The following is a 26,877-nucleotide window of genomic DNA, read 5'->3' on the forward strand; positions in this document are numbered from 1 at the left end:
CGTTCAACCTGCGGACGTGTTTTCGTTACGGGCTCCGAGAAGCGTTCAATCATCGGACGGGGCCACCAGCTAGTGGTTAATGTAATGTACTGTGGTTGTGTGGTAGCAGCTCAACAACAGTGGTAGCAGGGCGTTGGCAATACAACCAAGTGTTTCAGGTGACCGACATTTGCTGCGGAATCGTTTGCCCAGAAAAAGAAGACCAGAACCCTTTCGCTGGCCCTTATAGGTACATATGACGGGCACCGCTGGTTGGCGAAATGTAGCGGAATCTTATCAGGAAGTTGAGTTAGATAGCTAAACTTACTGATAAGCTGTGTGGTACAAGGTGGAATAGCGAAAAAATCGATAAAATACAGGTGAATGAATAATCAGTGTCCGAGCCGTCGTCGGTGGTGCTAACATGTTATATTTTACCACGGTCCTGCGGAAATTGTGCAACCATGGTCTGAGAAAAATAGTTTAGAAAATAAAAGTTCATTGTTCTGCACGGTGTGTTGGTTTTGAAGTTTACGCATGGAATGCTTTGGAAGAAAAGTGAATGGAAGGCTTAATCAGAGTCCGTTATATCCCACGATGAATAATGCATTATTAAAAAGCAGCAGCATCAAGCCATACCTAGGTTGTGAAGGTTTTTTAAAAATGAAGCCGAAAGCTGAGATGATTCAAATGATTGCCATCGAAAAACGAGTTCAGTCATAACCATAGGTAAGCCTAGCACCATATTGAAGCCCTTTGAAATTGATGACGTCACGTAAGCCATCAACGCAGCGTTCGAAAACCTTTCCGGAGCATTTTAATCTTAATCGAACGTGAAACATTATTAAGCTGGAAGAAAGGAAAAGAGACAGCGAAAAAGGCATACGAGAGCTCTTTTTTAGTGATGGAAGTCAAAAACCTGTTTTTCCACCTTTTTGCGCTCGGTTGAGGCATCAGTATGAGTGGTAACTACCCTATACCGTAGCCAGTTGGTTGGCTGCTCAGATATCTTTGTGTGCGGATGAAACAACATTACGTTCATCCAAATTGACTTCTTGTGGAATCAAAAGGCAATGCAAACAAGAGTAAAACAACCCAGCAGGTTGTATTAGCTGAGAATCAAAACAGTATCTTAGGTTTTGTTATCGCTATGTTCTCCTTTGGCAATCAAAACAGGAACATTTTTATTCTCCACCAGTAGGCGCAATTTTTGAAGGGTAGATAGCATGTATCTATTCAAATATCAACATTTTACAAACGGTGTTATATTATATTATTTTACATATAATTATTGTATTATTTGTATTAGTTTGCACATACAAACCAGTCATGTTTTACTAAGCGTATTCTACTATTGCTGTACAATATAATGAGGACTGATTCAATTGAATTGCAAAGATTTTTTTTTCTAAAATGACAGTATGCAAAAAAAGTTTATCCAATTAACAATTTATTTTTTTTTTTTTGTTTTTCTGGTGAAAATCAGTTTAATTTTATGAGTGTTCCTCCATGATTTATCAATTTATGTTTATTTATCACATTGCCATTGAAAATACGGTGTTTATACAATTATGACCCCACCCCCAAATGGATACTACGATTTAAGTGTGTTTTACAGAATTTTAGTGTGTATTATGCCACTTTCTCGAATATAAACATTGTGTCTAGCTGTCATTTAGCGCTCTTGAAGTTTTCGTGCTCAAAATTGGAAGTTATTTGTTGTAAAATGCCCAAAAAAGCACAAATTTCTATCAGTATCCGAAATTTGATTATAGAACATCACAAAACTGGCAAAAGCTATCGTGATATTGCCGATATTGTCCAGCTTCAGAAAGATACGGTCGCTAGAATTGTGCAGATGTACAAAAAGCGTGGTTCTATCTCACCAGCTAATCAATTTCAAAGACAACTGGCCGAATTGACAGAGCTATCGTTAAAAAGGCGGAGCTGGACCGCAATATTGCCGATATCGTTCAGTTTACTCATAATCGCAAAAAGTGCAGGAGCACAGCGAAGAGTAAATTTTCTCATGTTTTCCTATGGAAAACCTAAAAATTCTTCCGCAAAATGTGGAAAAATTACGAAAATTTTATTCAGTCTAGGAGTAGTAGAAATAGACTAAATGAATCCAATCTTAACATATCTCATGTTTGGGAATTTTTTTTTCTGTAAAACCTGGAAAAATATGAGGCAATTTTACTCATCGCTGAGATCCTGCACTTTTTGTGATGTAGGGTTTTTGATCTAATTTCCGTCCTACTAAGGACATCCCGCACTTTACCACGCTTTTTGGAAAGGGTTTGAACAAAACATGGAATGTTTTCATCAAAGATAACTTCTAAATTTATCCACCTTTCCATACATACCGTTGGATTTGATAAAGAGTCAAACAATGTTGAGATATTATTAAAAATCTAACACTGCTTCTTGCTTCTAAATTCGTCCTACGCGTTTCAATTCCGTCCAAACGCATTGAAACGCCATTAGATTCCCTTCGTCCTACGGATAAACGGAGAAAAAGGGTATGCGCTAGGAGCGCTTCTTTTGTTTTGAGAACAATGAGCGTAAATATGCATACAATGCGCTCTAATAGGATTTATGTTGTAGCTAATGAACTAACGCATCGGAACAAACGTATTATTGTTTTGTGCATTGTGAAATCATTGATATTATTGATGATTTCTGCTCGATAGAACGGAAATGGGCGATTACGACGAAGTAGCGCTCTTCCCTATGACTAATCTAAACTAAAATTTGGGCAGCAGGCGAGTAGTCCACAAGTTCCACGAGGAAGTAACCTTTTCAACTGTATGAAAACATTAATCGCAGCGGAGTCAGTGAAAATTATTCCGACTCCTAATCCTTTAAATTATGCCAGTCTACTGTGACTCCGACTCATAGCCAATATATTTATGAAAAATATTTTAATTATTTCATGGTTGTACACTAGAGGGAGTCAACATTATACGGTGGATCACAAGCCGCGGCTACCCACATAAAATACCTACTTAAATTTAATTTCCTGTAGAAACAGGTACTCCGCTGCTTACTCGTTGATGTGTCCTAGGTAGTAACTTGAAAAGCCATGTGTGTCCGATTCCCTGATCCTTGTTGAGTAAAGTTGAATTCCGTTGTTTGCTGATCTCGAGGCTCTCTACAACATCCAATTTCCACGGTATAGATGCGTTCCGTAAAATCGTGATGTCCTCCGTCGATAGTTGATGTTCCTCTGTGAAGATGTGTTCTGCAACCTTTGATTTGAAATCATATGTTAGGCCTTTTTCCTCGTGCTTTTTGGCCTTATTAACCTCCGCTATATGTTCTTTAAATCTAGTTGCTAAAGTTCTCTTGGATTGTCCTACATATACTTTGTTACAATGATTACAGCTTATTTTATATACACCTGCTTTACCTAAAACATTAACTGGGTCTTCAGTGGATCCTAACAATGATTTCAACTGGTTATGTCTACTGGTGAAAACTAAATCTAATCCGAATTTTTTTAACTGTGGTCTTAGCTTATAAGTAATATCTTGATCAAATGGAACGGACACTCGTTTCAAGAGTTCAGGTGCTGCGGTGAGGGTTGTAAATAATCTCCTTTGTAGAATTCTCGCTTTTTTATCGATGATTGCCTGGATTATGGTCTCCTTGTATCCGTTAAGTCTCGCTGTTTCGAAGATGTACTGTAATTCCTTAACCTTTCCTGTATCGCTGAGTGAAAGAGTCTGCATCCGATGAATCATGTGGTGAAAGGTGGCCATTTTCTGCTGGAACGAATGGTTGGAAGTATAGGGGATAACTTTTTTGGTGCTTGTTGGTTTCCCGTAAATTTCGAATTCAAGCAAAGAAGATGATGCCGATTTCCTGATGAATAGAAGATCGAAAAATGCGAGTTTTCCGTCTTTTTCTACCTCGTGATTGAATTTGATATCCTTGAGAATTCTGTAAATCTCATCTCAAATTTGTGGAAGGGCTTCCCGTTTAACTACGCTGAAGATATCGTCAAGAAACCTCCACCAACGGTTTGGTAATAGTCCTTTCTCATTCAGGATTGTCTCGAAGTTAGCAACTACACAGCAAAAAAATAATTTTATTATCGCATCAAAAAGGACAAAATTATCATTAATACAACTGACATTACGCTGCTTTTACTGCATTTGTTTATTTTTGTGGCCAGAAAAATTACATGAGATTTTCGACGTGATTGAAGTGCATCCTCTTGGATATAATATTAAAATTTATTTTTTTTTCTGTGTAGGAAAAAATGTCAAGATCACAGGTATAAAAATGAAACTACAATGTGTTGAATCGGAACCTACCTAACTAATAAAAACCAAAGATTTAAGTAAACTAAAGGAGAAAAATCTATTCAACTCTCTAATAAGGAAAATCCCAAAGGCTTGGTAGCCATCATAATGAAGTAATTAAATTGGTTTGTTAGCGGAATGCTTTAAATAAAACAGGAAAAAAGGTTATCTTCCATTTAATTCCACTTAATTAATTTTGGTATCCATTTTTTTTTTTCTTTGGTTTGTTTTTTTTCGTCGATCTTGTTTTCCGTGCTGAGCACCAATGCTACCGACGTGCCAGGAAGGCAGCTCCCACACCTGGACCCTACCTATCGACCCATCAACTCATGAACCGGGGACCAACGGCTTTACTTCCCATCCGAAGGAAGGCGTGATCAGAGATGTTATGCCTCAGAACATCCCGGCGGCGCCGACTGGGATCCCAGGCCTGCTGGGGTGAGAGGTAATCACGCTTACCACTACACCACCGGCGCCGTTAATTTTGGTATCCATGACAGATACGTATTTCGACTACAATGTGCAGTCTTCATCAGTGTTATTCTCACTAAAGAACTTATAAACCTCGTCATCAGTGCTGCTAAATCTCGGCAATACACGGCATTATTCAAAGTTCTGCTGTGACCAATCATTTGAGCTAACAGTCATCGCCAAGACAAACTATGTCAATGCACTCAGAATGCACGAAATTACATTTTTTGTTACCAGGTCAAACAATGACAAATCATTGGCGAAAAAATGATTGAGATTTTGACAAAGGTTTTTTTGAAGATCAAGTCTATCGGTGACTACACAGCAAAAAAATAATTTTGATATCACATCAAAGTGGATGCACTACAATCATGTCGAAAATTTCATGTAATTTTCATGACCACATAAATAAACAAATGCAGTAAAAGCAACGTAATGTCAGTTCATGCATTGTATTAATGATAATTTTGTCCTTTTTAGCAAGTAATATTACACCATATTTTCGACATGATTGTAGTGCATCCACTTTGACGTGATATCAAAATTATTTTTTTGCTGTGTATGTGAAAAACAATTTTGTCAATATCGCACGGTAGTATGTCAATGACAATGACAAATCAAAATAAAACGTTATGCTTTCAAAGTTCTTATATTTTTTCAACTTTCTCGTTGGCATGATGTTAAATTATTACTATAACAATTATATCCTAGCTAATGTTGGTAAAACAAGCGAGTGAGACAAAACTATAAAATCTCAAAGCAAAAATTCACAATGTTTTAAATAATTTCCCTAAAATTAAAAAAAAAATATATTGCATCATTATTTCATGTGGAAAACGGATTATTTTCCAGTCAAGGGGCAGTTTGAAAAATTAAATCTTTCAGAATCTAATTTTTTGGGTTTTCATTTTTTTCCAAAATTTTTAAACGTAATAAAATGTACCGATTTTTTTTTTTTTTATTTTCGCTGCGGTAAACTTTCCCTTGATAAACCGAGCTAGGAATGATATCGAAATAAGGAGGTAAATTTTGGAAATTTTTATGGACAAAGAGGATCTCCATCGGATTAGGAAGAGATCAAATAACGGAGAGTTGACTGTAAATCTTCCAAAATTATCATAGGAGTCGGAGTCGATCAATTTTCATCCGACTCCACAGCCCTGCTTCCAACTAACAAATGAGCAGTTCCATGCCAAATAGCAAAAAACAATGAATTGTTGACTCGATCTTCTCCGATTTGCATGAAATTTTGCAAAATTTTTTGTTAAGGGCAATCATTCACATTTTTGCTAAAATCCGGCCATATTTTCCAAAATGGCCGAATTTTAGCAAAATGTGAATGATTGTCCTTAACAACCAATTTTGCAAAATTTCATGCAAAACGAAAAAGCAGCAGCAGAACTTTGCTATTGGAATTGATTGATTTCAAACTTCTGACGCAAATCAGAGACTTTTAAAATGTATTAACTTGTTTATTTTGCAAACAAATGTTTGTATCTCTTTTTTTAAAGAAATTATACCCAATATAACTTAATACCTATTTAAAAAAAAATAAAAAGTCTAATTGATTTTATAAGCGTTTAAATATTAAAATATAATTTTATCGAATCAAGTACTTCAAGCCCTTCCCAATGCTGTGATTTGACAGTTTTTGCGTACTTGCCCCATGCTGAGTAATTAACATTTCAAAAGGACGTATTTTATAAAAAAAAATCGGGAATATCGCGTGATCTTTATTTTGCAAAAATGTACATTTTAACAAATCCTAAAAGTTACTTCAAGATGGAATTCACGAGAAATTAGAAAAAAAGAAGATTTGAGCTAAAAATCTACACCCAACCGGGGGATGTAAGATTCGCTTACAATTATGAGAGATTCATCATCGCAGGACCGTGGAGACCGCACGAACGGAGGATGAGTTATATCGAACTGTGGTCCAATGCAAGGAAAATGTGGAGTGTAATGAATTATGTCTAAAACAATAGACTGTACTCGATCCACGAACGTTGCGATTATCAAACCTGTACTTTCTCCACTGCTCTCTCAATGCTTCGATAATTTGCTTTCGTATGCTTTTTCTGCCGAACGGGCATTGGAGATAATCAAGGCAAGTTTTTGCGGCAAGGCAATGCTATAAATAAAAAGCTTGCTGGTACAGTTAAAAGCGTACAAAGAACACGAAATAACAAAGATACAAAGCCATCACATCGTTTGCATGGTCAACATATATCATTCAATGTGTTGTTCACTGCGGAGGATGATAGGAAATGCAACTGACATTCAATGTAATACATTTTTGGTTTGCATGTAAGTTTTTGAGGTACACCCTAATTTAATTCTGATAAATTATTCTAAAATGAGATACGGTGGGTGAGCCAGTAGTGGTGGTTCTAAGCCAATTTATCAATTAAAAAATAAATATACGATGTACACACAATTGTTATACGTCAATCTATAGCTTTCAACCTCTTTTTTGATAGAAAAATATTACATTGTAATACAATTGCACAAAATTTTAGAAAGATCGTCCTCCATTAATAGGAACACTGTTCCAGTAGTTGTGGTAGTTGCTAACTTTGGTTCCTATAATAGTGGAATGCGTTGGTTTCTTATAAGTTCCACTATTAAAGAAACACAAAGAAGTGAAAATCCTAAGGAAAATTAATTATTTTCCGTCACTTTTGGGCATATTTACAGTTTGAAATATGCAAATATGCTTTATTTTAGGAGAGCTACCGATGAATAATAATCTTATCCGGATCCTTCTCACTATTCCGGCACAACCTGCATACCGCAACTATAGGTACAACACTATTACTGGAACACCTACCCTAGTTTGAAGATAGATAAAATGTTTCTTCAACAAAGTTGTATGAAATTAACTCAGCTACAAAAAAAAACTGCTGAAGATCATATATCTTTATTTACAAAAACAAGAATGATAGTTCAACGGTCTATCCTTAATGTTTACAACCACCAAAAGAAGAAAATTTTAAGGTACAGAAATTTCACCGAAGATATCAACAAAAGTTCTAGAACCGTTTTCCAACTAAGTTCCAATCCTGGATCTCTGTGCAATGAAAGCATTTTTTTTTCTAAATGTTGCAAACACATCGGATTCAAATGACGTAAAAAGGTATTGTTTGATTCGACTGCAAACAATGATGCCAACGTCACCACTCATGACGGATGTTATAACATGTTATAACTCTGGAATCTGAAAATTTACCGCTGAAAAGCTTAGGTTATCTAGATGAAATTTTTCTTGTTGATAATTATAATAACATGTTATAACTCTGTAGTCCAAATAGGAAATATGTTCTATTTCTCGGTTGGGTGGCATAAAAATCTTGTGATTTGAAACTTGCATACTCAACTAATTTTAAGTCTATTCCCACAGCACAATGTATAAACTTAACCGTTTCTTGTTTAGCTACCAACACCCCAAATGTTTTCCTAACAGGGAAAGGCAATTTCTTCAAAACAGTTTCGCTTTTACCTGCCCGTTGCAATCTCCTCATAATATTATGCTAACGACAGACAAACCCGACTGGTGGCTGCTTCCTGGTTTAATATTTACTTTTCCTATGCCAATTCACTCTGGCATTTTCGTTGACGCGCTCGAACGCCATTACCTGCTGCTTGGAGAAGGGTGCTGAGCATGTCTATATTTCCGATTTATTTCATAAAGTAAACATTACACAGCAAACAGCGCACCGGTAACCTACATTCTACTTCGATGAAATAACATTCTGTCGCCATTCGCCAAGGTAAACAAGGTTACATCAAAGTGCAACAAACACAGGTTGTTATGAGAAACCAGGTGCCAAACTAAGTCTACCGGGTTGTGAATCATAGTCAGAAGAAGTCATGCTTTGCTTTAACGCCTTAAATCCCATAATATTGAAGCATGGAAGGGTCCAAAACGGACCTTGAACTAATTTTGGTTATGAGCTGATAACTGAGCGCAAGTTTAATGTTGCTTGATTGACATTTTCGATACGGGTCTGAAGGTTGTCTCTCGCTTTTCAGTGGCAATAGATAAGGAGAAAGTGGGCATTTATCGAACCTGCTTGTCTGATAAGAAATGCAATTTACTTGACTATATTGAATCGCAATATGCTGCTTTTCATTTCAGATATGCTTATATTCCTAGTTAATCAACATATTTTTTTTTCCATTTTCAGATTACTCATCGATCGCCATCGCCATCGTAGACGACCAGGAATTTTGTGAATGAGTAACATTTGCCTAGAAATCAACCTCAATTAACCCGCACACATACACAGCACCCTAGTCGAATGGTGCACGACGATACGCGATAACAGTGACAGTGGAATCCAAAGTGGTGTTGAATACGTGAAGCGATACCTGGTGACTAATAAGAGCCAACGCGCTTTGTTATCGTCGCTTGTATTAAATATATCAGTGTTCTAGAGCGCTATCAACGTCATAAAATACGAGCTCAGTGTTTCTAGTGTTCCGAAATATAAGTAGTGATACCACCTTGAAAATTTTATAAGAATAGTAGTGTACTGAACAAAACAACATCAACGTGAGAAAATAACAACTACTAATTTGTCAACTCTCCCCTCCTATTGGATCGTGTACCTAACCACGCAAAGTGGGCTAAGTGCGGGTGAATCATACTACAATTACCAACCGACCACACCGGCAATAACAGCTCAGAGTCACAACACCAGTCTTGTGAATGCCATCGTACCGACAAATGTGTTGCACTTCTGCAACTCGTTTCGCGCATTCAGAATATGGCTTTAAAGTCCACCACGGCAGCAAAGCGTTACCAACAACAACACAGGCATTCGGTTAAGACTTTCAGCATCGACAACAACCGCAGCAGCAACGATGGTAGTAGTTGTAGTGATCGCAAAAAGTGTGTTCACCTGAGTTCCAGCATCAGTGTATCATCGGTTCGCGCATGGACGGCATTCGTGCTTTTGCTGAGTGCCGCGATTTGTGCGGTTAACGGACAGTACCACACGACACGCGATCCACGATGGTATTCTCGCGAAGGAGACTACAGCTACCATCTGCCCAACCCGGGAGATCCCGACTATAGGTATGTTTGAATTGGAATGTTGTTACTTTAAATTTTAGAACACTTGTTATTGATCTCTTGTTGCATTGCTTTCAATTGAAGGAGTTTGTTTGGAACCAGCTACGGGTGAGTTGGTTATGACTCCATATGATATCAGCATTTTATTTTATCACTCAATTGTACAACATCCTCATTGGTAGGGTAATTCGCCAGTTATTGCACAGCTAAGCACGTGCTTTCTGTTATTTTGCGATTTAACCAGATTGATTTTTTTTAAGTATTGAACCTTTGAATGTGATTCATTAAGCATTTCTAGAGATCATCAACAATTTATATTGGTAAAAACATTGCGTATAGTAAAACTTTTGAATGTTGCTCAGAGCTTAATTTGTGCACTCATCATTTGCTTAGAAATTGTATTATTGAACACTATGTATATAATTATTGCACACCTATAAAGTATGGCTAAATGCATCTTGGAATGACATTTTTCAGCAAAAATAATTATTCAGTGATTCTGTTAGATGATGAAGCGTAACTTTTCGGTATGTTGTACTTCCGATGTCAGTTATTTTATTGATTCTAGTGAACCCTGCAATAATCGAAGCAAAAGGAGACAATAATCCAGGAGTCCACATGTGATCCAATTATTGAACACTTATATTTTTCTGTAATGTTTACAAGGTTTATAGATGTATTATTGCAATAAATCGTTGGATAAAAGAATAACCAACATTTCCCTATAAATATTACGTAATTTAATTCTAATTCGAGCTAGTAATAGCTTATTTTAAAACTGAGGTTGAATAATTTAGAAATCGCTTGAAATCGTATGCACAATGTCAAAAATATTTAAAACAGTAGACTTGGAGACATACTTCAAGTCTCCGCGTACATCGTACGGGTTAGGCAAAAATGTGCGTTCTATCTTTAAAAACTGGCCCTTCGCTCATTTTCAATTTCTATTCAATTTTCATACTGCCGTACTCTAACGGAACTATCCACCTACCCTCTTCTAAAGATCATTCTCTAGCTAATAAATCATCGAACTAAAGCTTCATGTTAGCATTTCCAACCAACTCCATTTAAAACATGTTTTTTTTTCTAATGGTGATTATCAAACATATTTTATTATTGAACATTTGATCACTGATAAGCATGTCATCATGATTGGTAAACGTTATGGTCATGGATAAATACTGTACAGTAAACTATGTAAAGTGTGCAATAACTGGCAAATAACCCTTGTTATAAGAAGCGTCAACAACAAGAGGTTTTCCTCAATGTTACTTATTTTTAATGAGAAATGAACTTGAACCAAGCAGCGAAACACACATGCCTAGTGTTCAGAACCCTAAGAGCGGAAATGTGATGATTGATTCTCGCTATCGGGTTTCTTTTTGAATTACTGTTTCCTTCCTTCCTATTTAATGACCTGATAAAAGGTTATATATTACAGTTTTGTTAAGGTTGTATTTACTAGCAAAAACAACAGCATACGCACCGAGAAATGTTAAACCTGGCGAGCTATTAACACAACGTAAAATCAATAAACAGAATCAATCATTGCAGGTTTGTTTTTATAATTGACGAATTTCACGCTAACTCGACAAAGGAATTGGCAGCACCCTCTCAGTTTTCAATGAAACTTTGTAGGTGTGTAGATTTCGTCTACTTAAGCAACTTTGCATACTTATTTTTTTTAAACGCTAGACCAACATTTAAAAAGGACGGAACTTGTTTTATTAATACTTTCTTCAAAAAATTATAACTCAATAATGTCTAGTCCTACAAAAATGATGCCCAAAAATGATTTGTAGATAAATAAATTAACTTACATAATAAAATACAAGAACATTAAAAATGTTATTGCTACACTGAAGAAAAAAATGTTTAAAATTTAAAATTAAGGTTTCTCAAAAATACAATTTTTTAAAGATCGGAAAATATTTCTACAGATTGGCAGACCATTGATCTATAACTTGTTCATATATCTCAAGATATTATCTCTTTAAAAGAAAAAAACTTTTTCGTGCTCGCACTGAATAAAATCAATGATTTTTTTTAGTGTAGACATGAAAAATATTGAAATTTTGAGACTCATGTGAAACTCTCAACTACACTCAACAAGCTATAAATGAAAGGTACACCAAAAAAGATATTGAAGACGTATTCAATCCTAATGTGAATGATATAGAAAATTTAATTTTAATGTTATGTTTAACTGGCAGAGTATGAAAAAATGGTTTTCTTATTTCATATAAATTTTTGTGAATGCTCCTTTGTTGAATTAGAATATTTTTTAGCTGCAATTTGATTATCGGCAATAGGCTGAAAACTGTGAAATTTTTGTGTGCCAGATATCGCCTTTGCGTGGTGAAACAAATCTTCTAGTTCTTCTGACATTTTTTTCGTATTGCTCAGTAGATATACATATAACAGAAATTCAATTTTGTGAGGCTTTTCTCTGTTTGTTTAACTGCCCAATCGTAGAGCTCTCGTGGGGTTGTAATAGTATTTCCGTATTCTTGGGCAAGGCTTACTCTTGGTGCCATTCGTTTTAAAGTTCCAAAAATAGCATCACAGGGACTTTTGCAATGAGATGTTGCAAAGAAATGCCAATCTGCTTCCAATTTGTGCATTGATTTGAAGTAACATAGACTGGCAAAAAAAAATCTGTTCTTATAATGAGCAGCTGACATAAATGTAATTTTGGAGAAATCTATTGATAGTTTCAAGAATTCGATCAGTTACGAACAATTGAATTGTTATTAAACGTTACAGTAATTTACTTTCTCACTGTCACTGTTTCTACACTACATTGAATAGGGTTGTATCTACATCTTCACTTAAATAGCAAATAATGTATACCTACAGACAGACTTGTGGTCGTACCTACATCGTACCTTTTTTGTACCTACATCTTAAACGGGAAATAATATATATTTTCTAGGTACATTTTGTGACATTGAAACTGGTTTTCTCACTTGTTAAAAATATCTTGTTTGCGATTTATGTGATTTGATATATCGACACCCATATTTACCATAACATGTTCCATCCATATCTCCGAAACTAGTTGACCCTTCCTTAATATTCAAAAGCTTTATAAAAGGTCATTTTATTTTTCATTTGGAGTTTAAATCAGACGTGAAACACGTCTTTCAAAATTTTTAAATTTGTCGTCCCTACCCTGAAAAAAATCATAGATTTTATTCAGTGCGAACACGAAAAACTTTTTGTTGCATAACTTTTTTACTTTAAAAGTACCCATCTTGGGATGTATTAACGAGTTGTAGATAAATGGTATGTCTATCTTTAGAAAAAGATTCAGATTTAAAAAAAAAATGTGTTTTTGAGAAATCTCATTTTTAAGTTTTGAAAATTATTTTTTTCAGTGTAGAAAATAGACTTTAATTTCTTATATTTTTTTTTTTACAAAAGCTAGTTTATTTTTCTACAAATCATCCTTGGGCAACATTTTTGTAGGACTTGACATTATTGAGTTATAATTTTTTGAAGAAAATGATGACAAAAAAGTTCTGCCCTTTCCAAATGTTGGTCTAGATTTTTTTTAAAACAAAATAAGTATGCAAAGTTGCTAAAGTAGACGAAATATATACACTTACAAAGTTTATTGACATCATTTGTGTCAAACATTTGTCGAGTTAGCGTGAAATTCTTCAATTCTAAACTATAGATGTTATTTTAGCAAACGATTTCAGCCTGTTTATCATGATTATGTGAAAATGCGCAGATAACTTGTGGACGTAGATTTTTTGCCAAGCCTAAAATAATATGTGGACTCGAAAAAAACACAAATTCGATGATTACGAACACACTTAGAAAAAATCATGTAAATTTAGGTGCTCTGAGACGGACATATACGAGCGTCAATTTTGACATAGAATTGAGTCATAGCAAACGCAATATTTAACTTAACTTACATGATATAATTGTTTATGTCTGATCCTTTACACTTGACGGACATTTTACACGTGACGGAATCCATATTTTACCGAAAGGATCAGACGTAAACAAATATTTCATGTAAAATTAAGTGTCCCCAGACTGAAAAGTTTGTTACTCGACGAAAAGTACGCTTGATTGAGTTGAATTTCACGTCTGTTATGACTTAAATTTATGTCAAAATTGACGCTCGTATATGCCAGTCTCAGAGCACCTAAATTTACATGATTTTTTCTGAGTGTGTTAATCAAGCAAAATGTGATTTACAAAAGCTTGTTCAGTTTTTATTGAGACAAAATGTTTGCTCGATGGTAGTTTCCGTGAATGAATATTACGATGCAGAGCGTACACGAGTGCAAAACGTACACACTTAGAAATAACTAATTTTACACGTGACGTATTCCATCTTTGACATAAAAAATGAGACGTAAACAAACATGTCATGTAATATTAAGTGTTTCTTGACTGAAAAGTTCGTTGCTCGACGAATAGTACCTTTGATTAAGCTATATTTCGCAACTGTTATGACTCAAATTTATTTCAAAATTGACGCTCGTATATGTCACTTTCAGAGCACCTACATTTACATGAATTTTTCTAAGTGTGTATCAGTCCTTTTGAATTGGGTTCTTTAATTTTGAAAAAATATACCGGGTTTTATATATCATCTGAAAGAGCTTCGTTTTCTCAGCACAGCGATATTTTTTTCGAACCTACACACTTTCATCTCGATTTTTAAATCAAGATTTAAAGCAAAATAATAACTTCACTGTTTGACACTAAACTAACAAACCGAGCTCCCATATAAAGTGACACCGAGGGGCGCTAATAAGATGATTTTTGCAAATGTAATCGTTCTTATTTAAAATAGTTCCAGTGAACCAAAATTGATGAAATTTTTGGTTTGGGTTCCAGTTTTAATGCAGATTACGAATATGCATTTACCTCAATACCCTTAAAGAACACAATTAGAGCTACACACTTAGAAAAATTCATGTAAATTTCGGTGCTCTGAGAGTGACATATACGAACGTCAATTTTGACATAAATTTGAGTAATACCAGACGCAAAATATAGCTAATCAAACGTAATTTTCGTCGAGCAACAAACTTTTCAGTCTCGGAGCACTTAATATTACGAGACATGTTTGTTTAGGTATCATCTTCTACACAGCAAAAAAATAATTTTGATATCACATCAAAGTGGATGCACTACAATCATGTCGAAAATTTCATGTAATTTTTATGACCACATAAATAAACAAATGCAGTAAAAGCAGCGTAATGTCAGTTCATGCATTGTATTAATGATAATTTTGTCCTTTTTAGCAAGTAATATTACACCATATTTTCGACATGATTGTAGTGCATCCACTTTGACGTGATATCAAAATATTTTTTTTTGCTGTGTATGTCAAAGATGGATTCCGTCACGTGTAAAATTAGTTATTTCTAAGTATGAGCCTTTGAAAGCCTAGAAGTAGCGTTTCCAAAATACTTGACTGGGAAACAGAGTCGATGATCGTTAACCCTTTATGGCCGATGAAACCAAGCATGGAATCAATTCATAGAACAATTAAGGTGAAATTTACTTTGGCGCAATGTCCGAAAATTCAATCCCAACTTTTTTCGACTCATCATTTCAAATTACAAATAGCATTCACCATTACATTCATTATGCTATTTTATACAAAATGATGCGAGAATTTTTGCAATCTTAATTGAAGCGTCGAAAAAACCACACTTAGAAATAACTAATTTAACACGTGACGGAATCCATCTTTGACATAAAGGATGAGACGTAAATAAACATGTCATGTAAAATTAAGTGCTCCGAGACTGAAAAGTTCGATACTCGACGAAAAGTACGCTTGATTGAGCTTAATTTTGCGTCTATTATGACTCAATTTTATGTCAAAATTGACGCTCGTATATGTCAGTCTCAGAGCACCTAAATTTACATGATTTTTTTTCCAAGTGTGGGGTTTCGGAAATGCATCAAAGTAAATTGCACGTTAAAGATAAAGTTCACAACAAACAAATGATGTAAACTAAGTCCAGCCCCTCAACTCGGCCCATAAAGGAAATAAATCCCATTTTTAATGAAACATAGGTACTCATTTAAAATTATCCGCAAACGAATTACTTAGTAATGAGACGAATTGAGTACACTTCCTCCTATGTTATAATGAAAAATTGAGGCGCAATTTGTGTTCTGTTCTGCTCTTTTTGTTCAATTTACTAAATGAAATCACTACTAAACTGAAGAGAATGTTATTATGTACACACTACGAAAAAGACATGTAAATTTCAGTGCCCTGAGACCGACACATGCAAGTGGCCCTTTTGACATAAGAATAAATTGAAAAGGACGAGAAAATCAATTCAATTAAACGCACTTTTCGTCGAGTTGCATGTGTTTCAGTTTCAGGACACTTAATTTTACATGCCATGTTTGTTTACGTTCCATGATTTACGTCAAAGCTGAATTACGTCTCGTGTAAAAATAATAATTTCTAAGTGTGTATACACCCAACCGGGGGATGTAAGATTCGCTTACAATTATGTGGGATTCATCATCAGAGGATTTTAGTGGCAGACCTATGCATTTTCGAAACAAAGAAAAGAAAATGAACTCTCCACAGAATCGCTTCATTTCGAGCAATATAATTTTCGTTATCGAGTCACGATGAACATTCCTCCTTTCAAACATGACTTGACTATCGCTTGTTTCGTTCGTCAAGTGCTTTAGTTCATATCATTTGAAGCAAAGACTTGTTTCAATTCACTACTTCCTTCATTTTTTTCCACTTTCACTTCAATTCGGGCTCATTCGACTTGTCACGCATCGCGTCTTCAAGCATCAAAATATAGTATCCGGACAATATCGGTTGCCGATAGGGATGGCATCCGGATTATATGTAGTAATAATATATTATTTTACGTTAAACGAAATTAAATTAACGAGACCATTCTGGAGTCCAAGATGGCGGTCATCGGGGTCAGGAAAAGTCTCAAATACTCTACAATATGGGTATTTTCGGAACGGGGACAACGCGTAGATGCCGAAAATCGGCATCAGATACCATTTTGGAATCCAATATGGTGGCCATCAGGATTCAGAAAGTGTCAATACCCTACAATATGTGTATTTTTGGAACGGGGACGACGCGTAGATGCCAAAAATCGATATTCGACACCATTTTGGAATGCAAGATGGTGGCCATCAAGTTTCATAAAACGTGTCAAATACCCTAAGGTATGGATATTTTCGGAACGGAGACAACGCGTGGATGCCGAAAATCGATATCCGACGCTATGTTGTACTCCAATTTTCGATTATTTCGATCCATAGATGTCATCACTGCCTTGATTTTAGCTTTTAGCGACTTAAGTGTGGTGTGAGGGGTTTTATTGGTATCCCGTTCGACGACGCCCTATACAAAATAATCCAACGGATTGATATCGGGACTGCTTGGGGGCCAAATTTCTTCCTCCCAAATTTACGAAATATTTTCCGTAAGCCATTTCTGTGCTTTATTAGCAGTATGAGCAGGTGCTTCGTCTTATCACTTTCCCAAGCCTTTTTTAATATTATACACTGTTCTTTCAGACACATTTACCGACCGAATTATTTCTTTCATGCATACTCCGGCGCGCAACAAAGCGACAACGGCTGACAGATTGCTCTCTTGTTTCGACATCTTTACGTTTACTCAACATTGTTTGTTTAAATCCTACACCTAACAGTATAAGCTATCCAGTGCTGCCAAATATATCTAAATCATGATGCACAAGCATGAGAAATTACTATTTGAAATTTACTGCAAAAATTCGCTGTACTCTTTAACTCCATTAATTACAGTTGAAATTTCGTAATTAAATTACATTACATTAATAACGGATGGATAATTTTAATAACCTTCAGTACTACTTCAAAACACATTAATTACTTTAAGTACTTTTGATTGAATTTTAATTTCAACGCACCGGTTCTTTGTATTGAGTGCCCCTCGCTTCACACAGCAAAAAAATAATTTTGATATCACATCAAAGTGGATGCACTACAATCATGTCGAAAATTTCATGTAATTTTTATGACCACATAAATAAACAAATGCAGTAAAAGCAACGTAATGTCAGTTCATGCATTGTATTAATGATAATTTTGTCCTTTTTAGCAAGTAATATTACACCATATTTTCGACATGATTGTAGTGCATCCACTTTGACGTGATATCAAAATAATTTTTTTGCTGTGCATACTTATTACAAAAATATCAATATTGAAGTGTATTTGACTGTATTGCCACATTTTCTTAAGTCAGAAGCCGCCATCTTTGATTTCGAAATGGCGCCGGATATCGATTTTCATCCTCTAGACATCATCTCGATTCCAAAAATACCTTTATTGATAGGTATTTGATAGTATTTCCCACTTTTTATTTAACTGGAAGCCGCCATCTTGGATTTCGAAATGGCGTCGCATATCAATTTTCGATCTCTAGACGTCACCCCTATTAAAAAAAATACCCATATTGATGGGTAAACAAACCACCCGACAATGATAAATTTGACATCCACATGCACAGATCTATGCGCATTAGACTGATGCAAAATTTGAAATTTTCGCTCCACAGTGCTCAAACGGTTTAAAATCAGGTCCTGATTAGCCTCCCAAAATTTAAACTCATTTGGTAAGAAACTGACTTGGCACAAACTATTCGAAGTTTATATAGAAATTACTATGGGAAAACAAAACTTTTTGTGCATTGTCTTCTATCCATTTTCATTATAGCTTTTTCGAAAATTTCTACAACTATTCCTACGGGAAATTTTCTAAGCTACAACTTTGTGTAACACCGTTTTTTAGCCAAATGTCAAATTAAAATGATATTAATTGTTTAAGAGCTTTATAATTTTATGGCATGATCAAGCAGCTGTTCTGTGAGCAACACTGCATTTTGCAGTGTGACATAGTAGCCATGATATTTGTGCTCTATTCTTCGCATCAGAAACACCAATGTTGCCTGCTGAACAGTTGAATGAGCATAATCATAAGACATCAGTGACTTGAATCAATAATAACTTTTGTTCCTTATATTTGATTGAAAAGTGGTTTACAACAAAGTTGTAGCTGATAAAATTTGCTACAACCACTGGTATCATTTTCAAAAGCATAGTGGTGTGGTGAATTGTTAGATAGATATAAACAAAAACATAAGTTTTCCCATAGAAATTCCCATATAAACTTGAAATGGTTTGTGCCAAGTCAGTTTCTAACTAAAGTAGTTCAAATTTTGGGAGGCTAAGCAGGACCCAATTTGGAACCGTTTAAGCACTGTGGAGCGGAAATTTCAATTTTGCATCAGTCTAATGCGCATACGCTTAAATAAACCGAGTGAACAATCAACAAAAGTCATAAAAACTGCGCGAATTTGGATCGAACAGCTTCGCTTCAATGCAAAAGCAAGTTCTTTTGACAATGAAAGAAGAAATGAACACGAGTCAAGCCAAAACAAACAGCATGAAAACTGATCGAAAGTGGTTCTGATGATATTGACGGGGATCTGGTCGAAGAGAGGACAGAATGGCTTTCAATTGAAAGTGATGGTTTACAGCTTCATTGCCACTTGATGATTTTCGATTGAAAGTGACTTTGTAGGGCCCTGGTTAGTGGTGACCGCATGAACCACGGATGCGATATACCGAGCTGCGGTCCAATACAAGAAAATTGGAGACCGAAAAATGTGGAGTGTATTAGTTATTGAAATTAATCATGTCGAAAAAAAACGTGTCGAATGGGGGACTCAAACCACGAACGTTGTGATTATCAGATCTGTGCTTTCTCCACTGCTCTATCCATGCTTCGAGATATGGATAGGCTAAAAGCAAGCAAGAAGCGCCTCCCGGAAAAAAATAACCATACAATTACCATAAAATAATATAAAATCACAACAAAATCTATTGCCAACAATCATACATACCATGCAAGTAAAATAAAAATATTGTTATTACAATAGATCTACAATACGTCCCATATTGTATGAATGTTCAACAATAGAAAAACAATAAAATGAATGATAAATGGCTCAAGTTTGTTCAGAAAAAGTAATTTTTTGTATGGTTAAGATACATAACAACCCCCTTGTTCTATTGTCGATTTCCCCGTTTACCATATGATTCTATTGTGGAAACAATAAATTCTATTATTATTTTATCGTTGTGGACAGTACAATAAATTCTATTGTATGGTTACAATACATTGCATTGTACCTCTATCGTTCTTTTTTTACGGGTTTCCTCACATACTCGACTTCGCTTGCTTTTTCTGCTGGAGAGAATCGAGGCAAGTGTGTGCGTCGTTCAACCATGTTATATATAACAATCAAGGCAAATGCTTGCTTGTGTAGGTGAAAGCATGTACAGAACATGGAATAAAAAAAAGATTTAAAATCATTGCATCGTCAACTTCTAATATTCACTGCGATGTTCATGAACAGAGGATGATAGGAAATGGAACTAACATTCATTGTAATAAATGTGTGGTTTTCGTGTAGTCTAAGATTTTGAAAATATCTCTTGTGTCTTTTATCACACCGGAGCTTTTGTAGCGTAATTATGTAAAAAATTACTTCGCTAATCACCCATTTTCACCATATCAGGCAGATTGTTATCTATATCTATATGTATGTGTATATGAGTCTGGGACGAAATAAAGTAAGATGTGTTTCTTAGCAACTCGGTTGTATATTTTTGGAATCGATCTACTGGATCCGGAGAATGACCGGAACATGTTCCGATGAATATGGATCTTGAGACTAGTAGCGCTCTGTAACGGGCCAAATCCATCATGCGACCCCTCAAATCACATGATAGTTCGAAACAAAATCAGTCTTTAGTGTCTAGTCATAGTCTATGACTAGACACTGAAGAAGTTTGCACGTAGTAAATGAAATACGTGTCTGTTATAGTTTTTTTTTTAAGATTGTGAAAGTGATACAATAATAGTAGAATTGAAAATAAAAGCAACGTCATAAGCTGTCCAATTATTCTACTAAAACGCTCATCAATAAATGTATATTGTATAATATATCCAAATTATATTAAGCACAACATTGCATGAACCAAACCACGTGATCCCTTTATGACATAAAAAGGCTCTAACCCTATATTTACTAAAGTAAAAGTTGAATTATTGATCTCATTCAACGTTCTACCCCCTTTCAGGACCTACACGTACAACAACCGACGATACGGGTACTATCAACCGAATGGATATGGTCAGCAGTATCCAGGTCAAAATCTGCCGGGCCAGTACCCTCAAAATACCGGCCTTGGGGACGACCGATTCAAGTATGACCCGGTAAGTATGCCTTAAAAAAAATAAACTTTACATAGAATTTCTCACTGACCCAATTACCCCCTAAAGCACGTTTAGAACAAACGCATTCTTGTAAAATTGAGATTAAATGCTTACTATAAGCGCCGCAACTGCAACGTGCTATGCATAATTAGCAATCTGTGCAAACGATTCACTTTTCACATTCATCTTCCACCATAATGAGCACGTTGTAAGAGTCTCTGATTAAACGGTCCGTTTTAACGTATAGAATGATGTATTCATCTTTCGTAAGTGCAAAGCGCAGGCGGTATCGTTTTTCGTTACCTTCGTCGGAACAATCTGTTTACGGTGCATACATGTTTTACATATACGCATACCTACTTTCCATCTCGATCTTCATCGAAAGTAAAAACTAGCAATCTACACGATAACAATGCTCTTCTTTCTTATCGCACCGCGTCACGAGTTCAGACCCGCTTATTTTTCCCACAACGGTATCCATTCCACGTCTTTTTTGCGTTTATTTCATACGAGCCAGTGCACCACCATAATCATCGCAACCGTTGTTTACATTCTGATTAATTCCACATGTGCAACTCCACGGTCGGCGCGCGGTGCGGCAATAATGTTTTGTCGAGCGCTTACATTAATGGCACATAAATATTCCTTCATACCAGGCCAATCCAAACAACGTCCAGACACCGTTCCCGGGTGTGCTCGGCGGCTGGCGAGAAGATCTACAGGGCAAGCTACGACGTGACTCAATTCAGCTGGATCGAGACGTATTCGTAACCACCAACTATGGACAGGTGCAGGGCTTCAAGGTCTACCTGTACGACAACCCAGATCCGAAATCGTTCTACCGCCCATGGCACAGTCCGGTTGACCGCATTATGGGAACTTGTTCAACGTTCCTGGGAATCCCTTACGCTCTACCTCCGACCTTTGAGGGAAGATTCAAACCTCCGCGGCAACACCGAGGCTGGCAACTGCTACAGGCGGTGGACTATGGACCTGCCTGTCCACAGCCAGTTCAGTATACCGGAGCAACCAAAGGAATTCGCGACATGGATGAAGACTGCCTGTACCTAAATGTGTTCTCGCCGAATGTGAGTATTAATATAATTTTTATCAATACACTGAAACAAAGACCATAGTTAGGAATACTATTTTGCAGAAAACACTTATTTTCAGTATAACTGTGCTTAATGCCGTTAAATCTACCATGATATCAGTATAGCTGACTATAAATATAAACAAATTTAATACCACTCTGTCAAAACTACTATGCTTACTCAAACGGCATAGTAGCTTTGATAGAAAAATAAGTAAAATTAAATGAATTTCGTTTCTGCACAAATCTATTGGTGCGAGTATTTAATTTAAACCATCAATATAGTAATTTTGCCAATGGATTTTGTTTCTGTGTAGCTCCAGATGATTCTACCCCGTTTGGCATAATGTCATGTGGAATAACTGACGTTTGGCATAATATTCGTATGGTATAAAGGCTATTTGGCATAACTGTAGAAAACCGCTGCTTGTACCGATCAATAGTTATAGTGCCTCTTGGTTATACTTTAACAGAATATAAAAGAGCAGCTTATGATAAAAATAAGGGAAAACAATCATGTGTTTATGCCAAATGGCCATTATGTCAAATGGCATTATGCCAAACGAGCTACAAGGGCTCTCACATCTACGATAATCTTTTATCATTGCCACACAACATGCAAAGCTAGGCAATGATAAGATTTAAAAGCTTTGGATTATTAATTTAAGAGAGACAAAATAGGTCTAAATGACCGTAGTCACTACTATAGATGTATCACCTCAATTGGAACCTAGAGCTACTGATAAGCTACCGATGTTCAATTTAAAACTAATAATTTACCTCATCTACCTTCAGACCCAATCCGGCGTTGCTCAACGATATCCTGTGATGGTTTACATCCATGGTGGCGAATTCGTCCGGGGTGCATCGAATGTATTCCCGGGCCAAATGTTAGCCGCGTTCTATGAAGTAGTAGTCGTAACCTTCAACTACCGGCTGGGTGCGCTCGGTTTCCTTTCCACAGGAGACGAAAACTCGCCCGGAAACTACGGTATCTTGGACCAGATCATGGCCGTTCGTTGGGTGAACGACAATATCGAAGCATTCAATGGAGATCGTAACTCTATAACACTGTTCGGGCCCGGAGCGGGAGCAGCTTCGGCAGGTTTGTTGATGGTTGCACCCCAAACCAAGGACATCATCCGGCGGGTCATTGCGCAATCCGGAGCGGCTTTTGCAGATTGGGCACTGATTGTGGATAAATACAGGGCGCAGAATACCAGCCGAGTGTTCGGACAGATGGTTGGATGTCCCATAGAGACATCATGGAAATTGGTGAACTGCATGCGGCAAGGTAGGAGTTTCTTTGAACTTGGAAACGCAGAATTCTCTCCGGACGTTGGACTATTCCCTTGGGGACCCGTGCTGGATACAAACTTCACATTTCCCGGTGACGAATGGTACGAAGGATGGAGGGAGCGAGACTGGCACTTCCTGGCTGAAACTCCGGAGGAGCTCATCAGGAAAGGACATTACAATCGTGGTATACACTACATGAGTGGAGTAACGTTGCAGGAAGCAGCTTTCGTAATATCGCAAAACGAGTCGCTGGCTCCGTACTTCGAAGTAGACCAGAAATTCTTCGAACAAAAAGTTTGGGAACTGGTCTATCGATATAACTATACACTCAACTTAAATGGCACGTACGAAGCCATAAGGTACATGTATACCCATTGGCCAGATCCTAAGAATACAACGTTTATCAGAGAGCAGTACATCAATGTAAGTTCCATGATTATAAAGCAAGGGTGAGTGTTTTAACCATTTTGTTTTTTCTAGCTTCTCTCGGATTTTCTCTACCGTGCTCCCGCAGATAAGATGACTAAACTTCTGGTGGAACGTCGTGTTCCGGTGTACAGTTACGTAATGAACACCACCATCGAAGGACTGAAACTTCCTGAATGGAGAAAAGTACCCCATGACATCGAACATTTCCTGTTGACGGGAGCGCCCTTTATGGACGTAGAGTTCTTTCCTCGAAAAGCCCGTCTGGACCGATTGATGTGGACCGACAATGATCGCAACATGAGCCACTTCTTCATGAAAACATTCTCCGACTTTGCCCGTTACGGTAACCCAACGCCCCAGCAAGTGCTTGGGCTGTTCTTTGAGCCTGCCCGAAATGGTGAGCTGAAGTACCTGAATCTGAACACCACGTACAACTCTACCATCCTGATGAACTTCCGGCAAACCGAAAGTGCCTTTTGGACTCAGGTAAGCTGGCGAAGCTGGTGGTAATTATAAATGATTTCAACCGTGTTTGTCCCATTACAGTACCTCCCAACAGTCGTTGGAGTGTTGGTGCCAACGTATCCGCCAACTACGGAATTCTGGTGGGAACCGAAGGAACCGCTGCAGATCGCCTTCTGGAGCATGTCCGCTGCGTGTCTGCTTCTGATCGTTCTGGTAGTAATATGCTGTATATTGTGGCGAAACGCTAAGAGGTACGGATAGGTAGGAGATCTTAAAGTTCTATTAGCCTTGCACCCAGCAGTTGAACGGTAATGATCGCACCTCACAGCTTGCAAGTATGGGTTCCGTAGGTTGGCAAACTAATTGCTTTGCTGTTGTTTTTTAGTAGACTTCCTTAGATTAGATACAAGCTTCGTAGATTGGAAAAGTGCATGACTTGATCGGCGTTGTATTGAATACCTATTCAATGTATCCTTATCGTGTAATCCACAGGCAATCAGACCGTTTCTACGACGATGGTGTCTTCGTAGTGGACAATCCAGAATCTGAACGAGACGTAGGTATCGACAATAATGTAGTGCAAGCTCAACCACTCCGCACAAGAGACAACATCTACGAGTACCGAGATTCTCCGATAAAATACGGAAAATCAGTACCAACCGATGCAACCTCGATTCGGTCTCCCAGTTCACTGGGGATGACTCAAACCACCGCCAAGTCCTTCTCCGGTAGCCAAAGCTCGCTGCGCAGTGCCATCTCGATGAAGGAATCGGCCAACATAAGCCCCATTCCTAGGTCGGAGTCCAACTTTGACCGGAACATCAAGTACGCGGAACGTGGAGTGGACACCGAAGTCAACAAAAACGGAAAATACCCGCGGACGGATTCGAGGAGTGCTCTCAGCGATACCAAATCCCGGGAATTTTCCACCAGTTCACCTATCGAACCCGTTCAAAGATCTCAACAACCTACACCGCAACCCGCTAGCCGGGGAGCCAGCCGAGCCGGTTACGATCGGAGCAACAATGCAAGTCGAACGAATTTAATCGAAGGAATTCCGCAGACCGAGGTTTAGATTTAGATCGAAATAATTAGCGTTTAGTTTAGGTTCAGGGTTGCGGTCATTCGTTTTTTTTCGGAATTATGGAATCATGAGATGTTATGATGATATTTTGCACTTGCAAGTTACAGTTAGAGATTGTAAAGTATGTGTTTGACGCATGAAATCTATCAATTTCGCTTTCAAAGAGTGTCTAAATTTTATGATTAATTAATATTCACGCTTCATGAAGAGTGAATGTTTACCGATAATAAAATTTATGATTGTAACTCTCTGAATCCAAAATTTACAGGTTGTATGTGCCAAACACATAAGTTAGAACCTTTTCTTGTAACTTACAAGTTCAAAACATTACCAAACATGATTTTATATTTCTGAAAAACATGTTTTTTATAGCCGCGAATGGCCGCAGCCCTGGTTAGTTTAGTCCAATTGTAACAGTTAACACATTACAACATGCCACGCGTCCCCATCACAAAACAAATCGACCTTGATAATCGCAACATATCAGGTTAGATTATAGGGAGTAGAAAAAAATAACGTTTTTAACATTAAGACAATCGAAGCCGTACTATAAGTTTACGAGAAATCTACAATAGATTGACGGTACTTTATTAGAAAAACGAAAGCACCAAGTGCCTTACATTTAACTTTTAGGTAGTTTTAGATTAAACACTGTAGCAATTCACGCTGAAACTGGGTCACTGAAAAATGGCAGAGCGAGTTTAAAAAAAACAATAGGCAGGTCGAATTAGAAATGGGTCATTTGGGTCAATTGTCAACTGGATAATTGTTTAAATGGGAATCTTACTAATGACTATAAAGTATGCATTTTTGAAGGAAAATGGGACTACCCATTAATTGAGTAATGTTTCACTCATAAAATAATATTTGTTACTTCATTTCTCATTTAATGGGTAGTCCCATTTTCCCTCAAAAATGCATGCTTTATAGTCATCAAATATTGGATGTCATTAGTGAGTATTTTTCGGTTACCGTGTGGCTAGTCTTAATTGACCAAAAATGCATTTGATAAAATTTGCAATTGACAAAATGGGCAACTGATAAAATTGGCAATTGACGTATAATAAATTGACCAAATATAAAATGTGAACAAAACGGACATTTATGAAATATACTATTGAACAAATGGACAATTGACAAAATGGACAATTTACCATTCAAACAATTGATCAATTGGCATTTAACAAATAATTTTTAAGCATGTATGTAAAAAAAAGTTTCCCTACATGATGGAGTTGTAAATTTGTTTGGTCATGAAGTCAACGTTTTCAAAAGCAGTAATGTACACCATGGACCCCCGGTAATCGGACCGTATTTAATCTGAGCGCTTTAATTTGAACCCCGCTAATGTGCA

At 36.8% G+C, this 26,877-nt stretch overlaps 1 protein-coding gene across 2 annotated transcripts; it reads left to right on the top strand.

Annotated features, from left to right (window-relative positions):
* Gli (carboxyl ester lipase-like protein Gli) lies at positions 1–26,325 on the top strand. Of its 2 annotated transcripts, XM_065218598.1 has the most exons (9): positions 1–708; positions 8,948–9,840; positions 21,018–21,153; positions 21,810–22,241; positions 23,042–23,968; positions 24,026–24,460; positions 24,521–24,690; positions 24,932–25,535; positions 25,912–26,325. In XM_065218598.1, exons 2-8 carry the CDS (start codon positions 9,530–9,532, stop codon positions 25,512–25,514), a joined length of 2,994 nt encoding a protein of 997 aa, XP_065074670.1. In that variant the 5' UTR covers positions 1–708; positions 8,948–9,529; the 3' UTR covers positions 25,515–25,535; positions 25,912–26,325. The 2 variants fall into 2 exon arrangements, with proteins under 2 accessions (XP_065074670.1, XP_065074671.1); XM_065218599.1 differs by lacking the exon at positions 25,912–26,325 and having other exon boundaries at positions 24,521–24,700; positions 24,932–25,015.
* The last annotated feature ends 552 nt before the right edge of the window (positions 26,326–26,877 follow it).

This window comes from Ochlerotatus camptorhynchus, unplaced genomic scaffold, assembly GCF_037179485.1.
Source record: "Ochlerotatus camptorhynchus isolate MF236.1 unplaced genomic scaffold, CSIRO-AGI_Acam_v1.1 ptg000090l, whole genome shotgun sequence".
NCBI lineage: Eukaryota > Metazoa > Arthropoda > Insecta > Diptera > Culicidae > Ochlerotatus > Ochlerotatus camptorhynchus.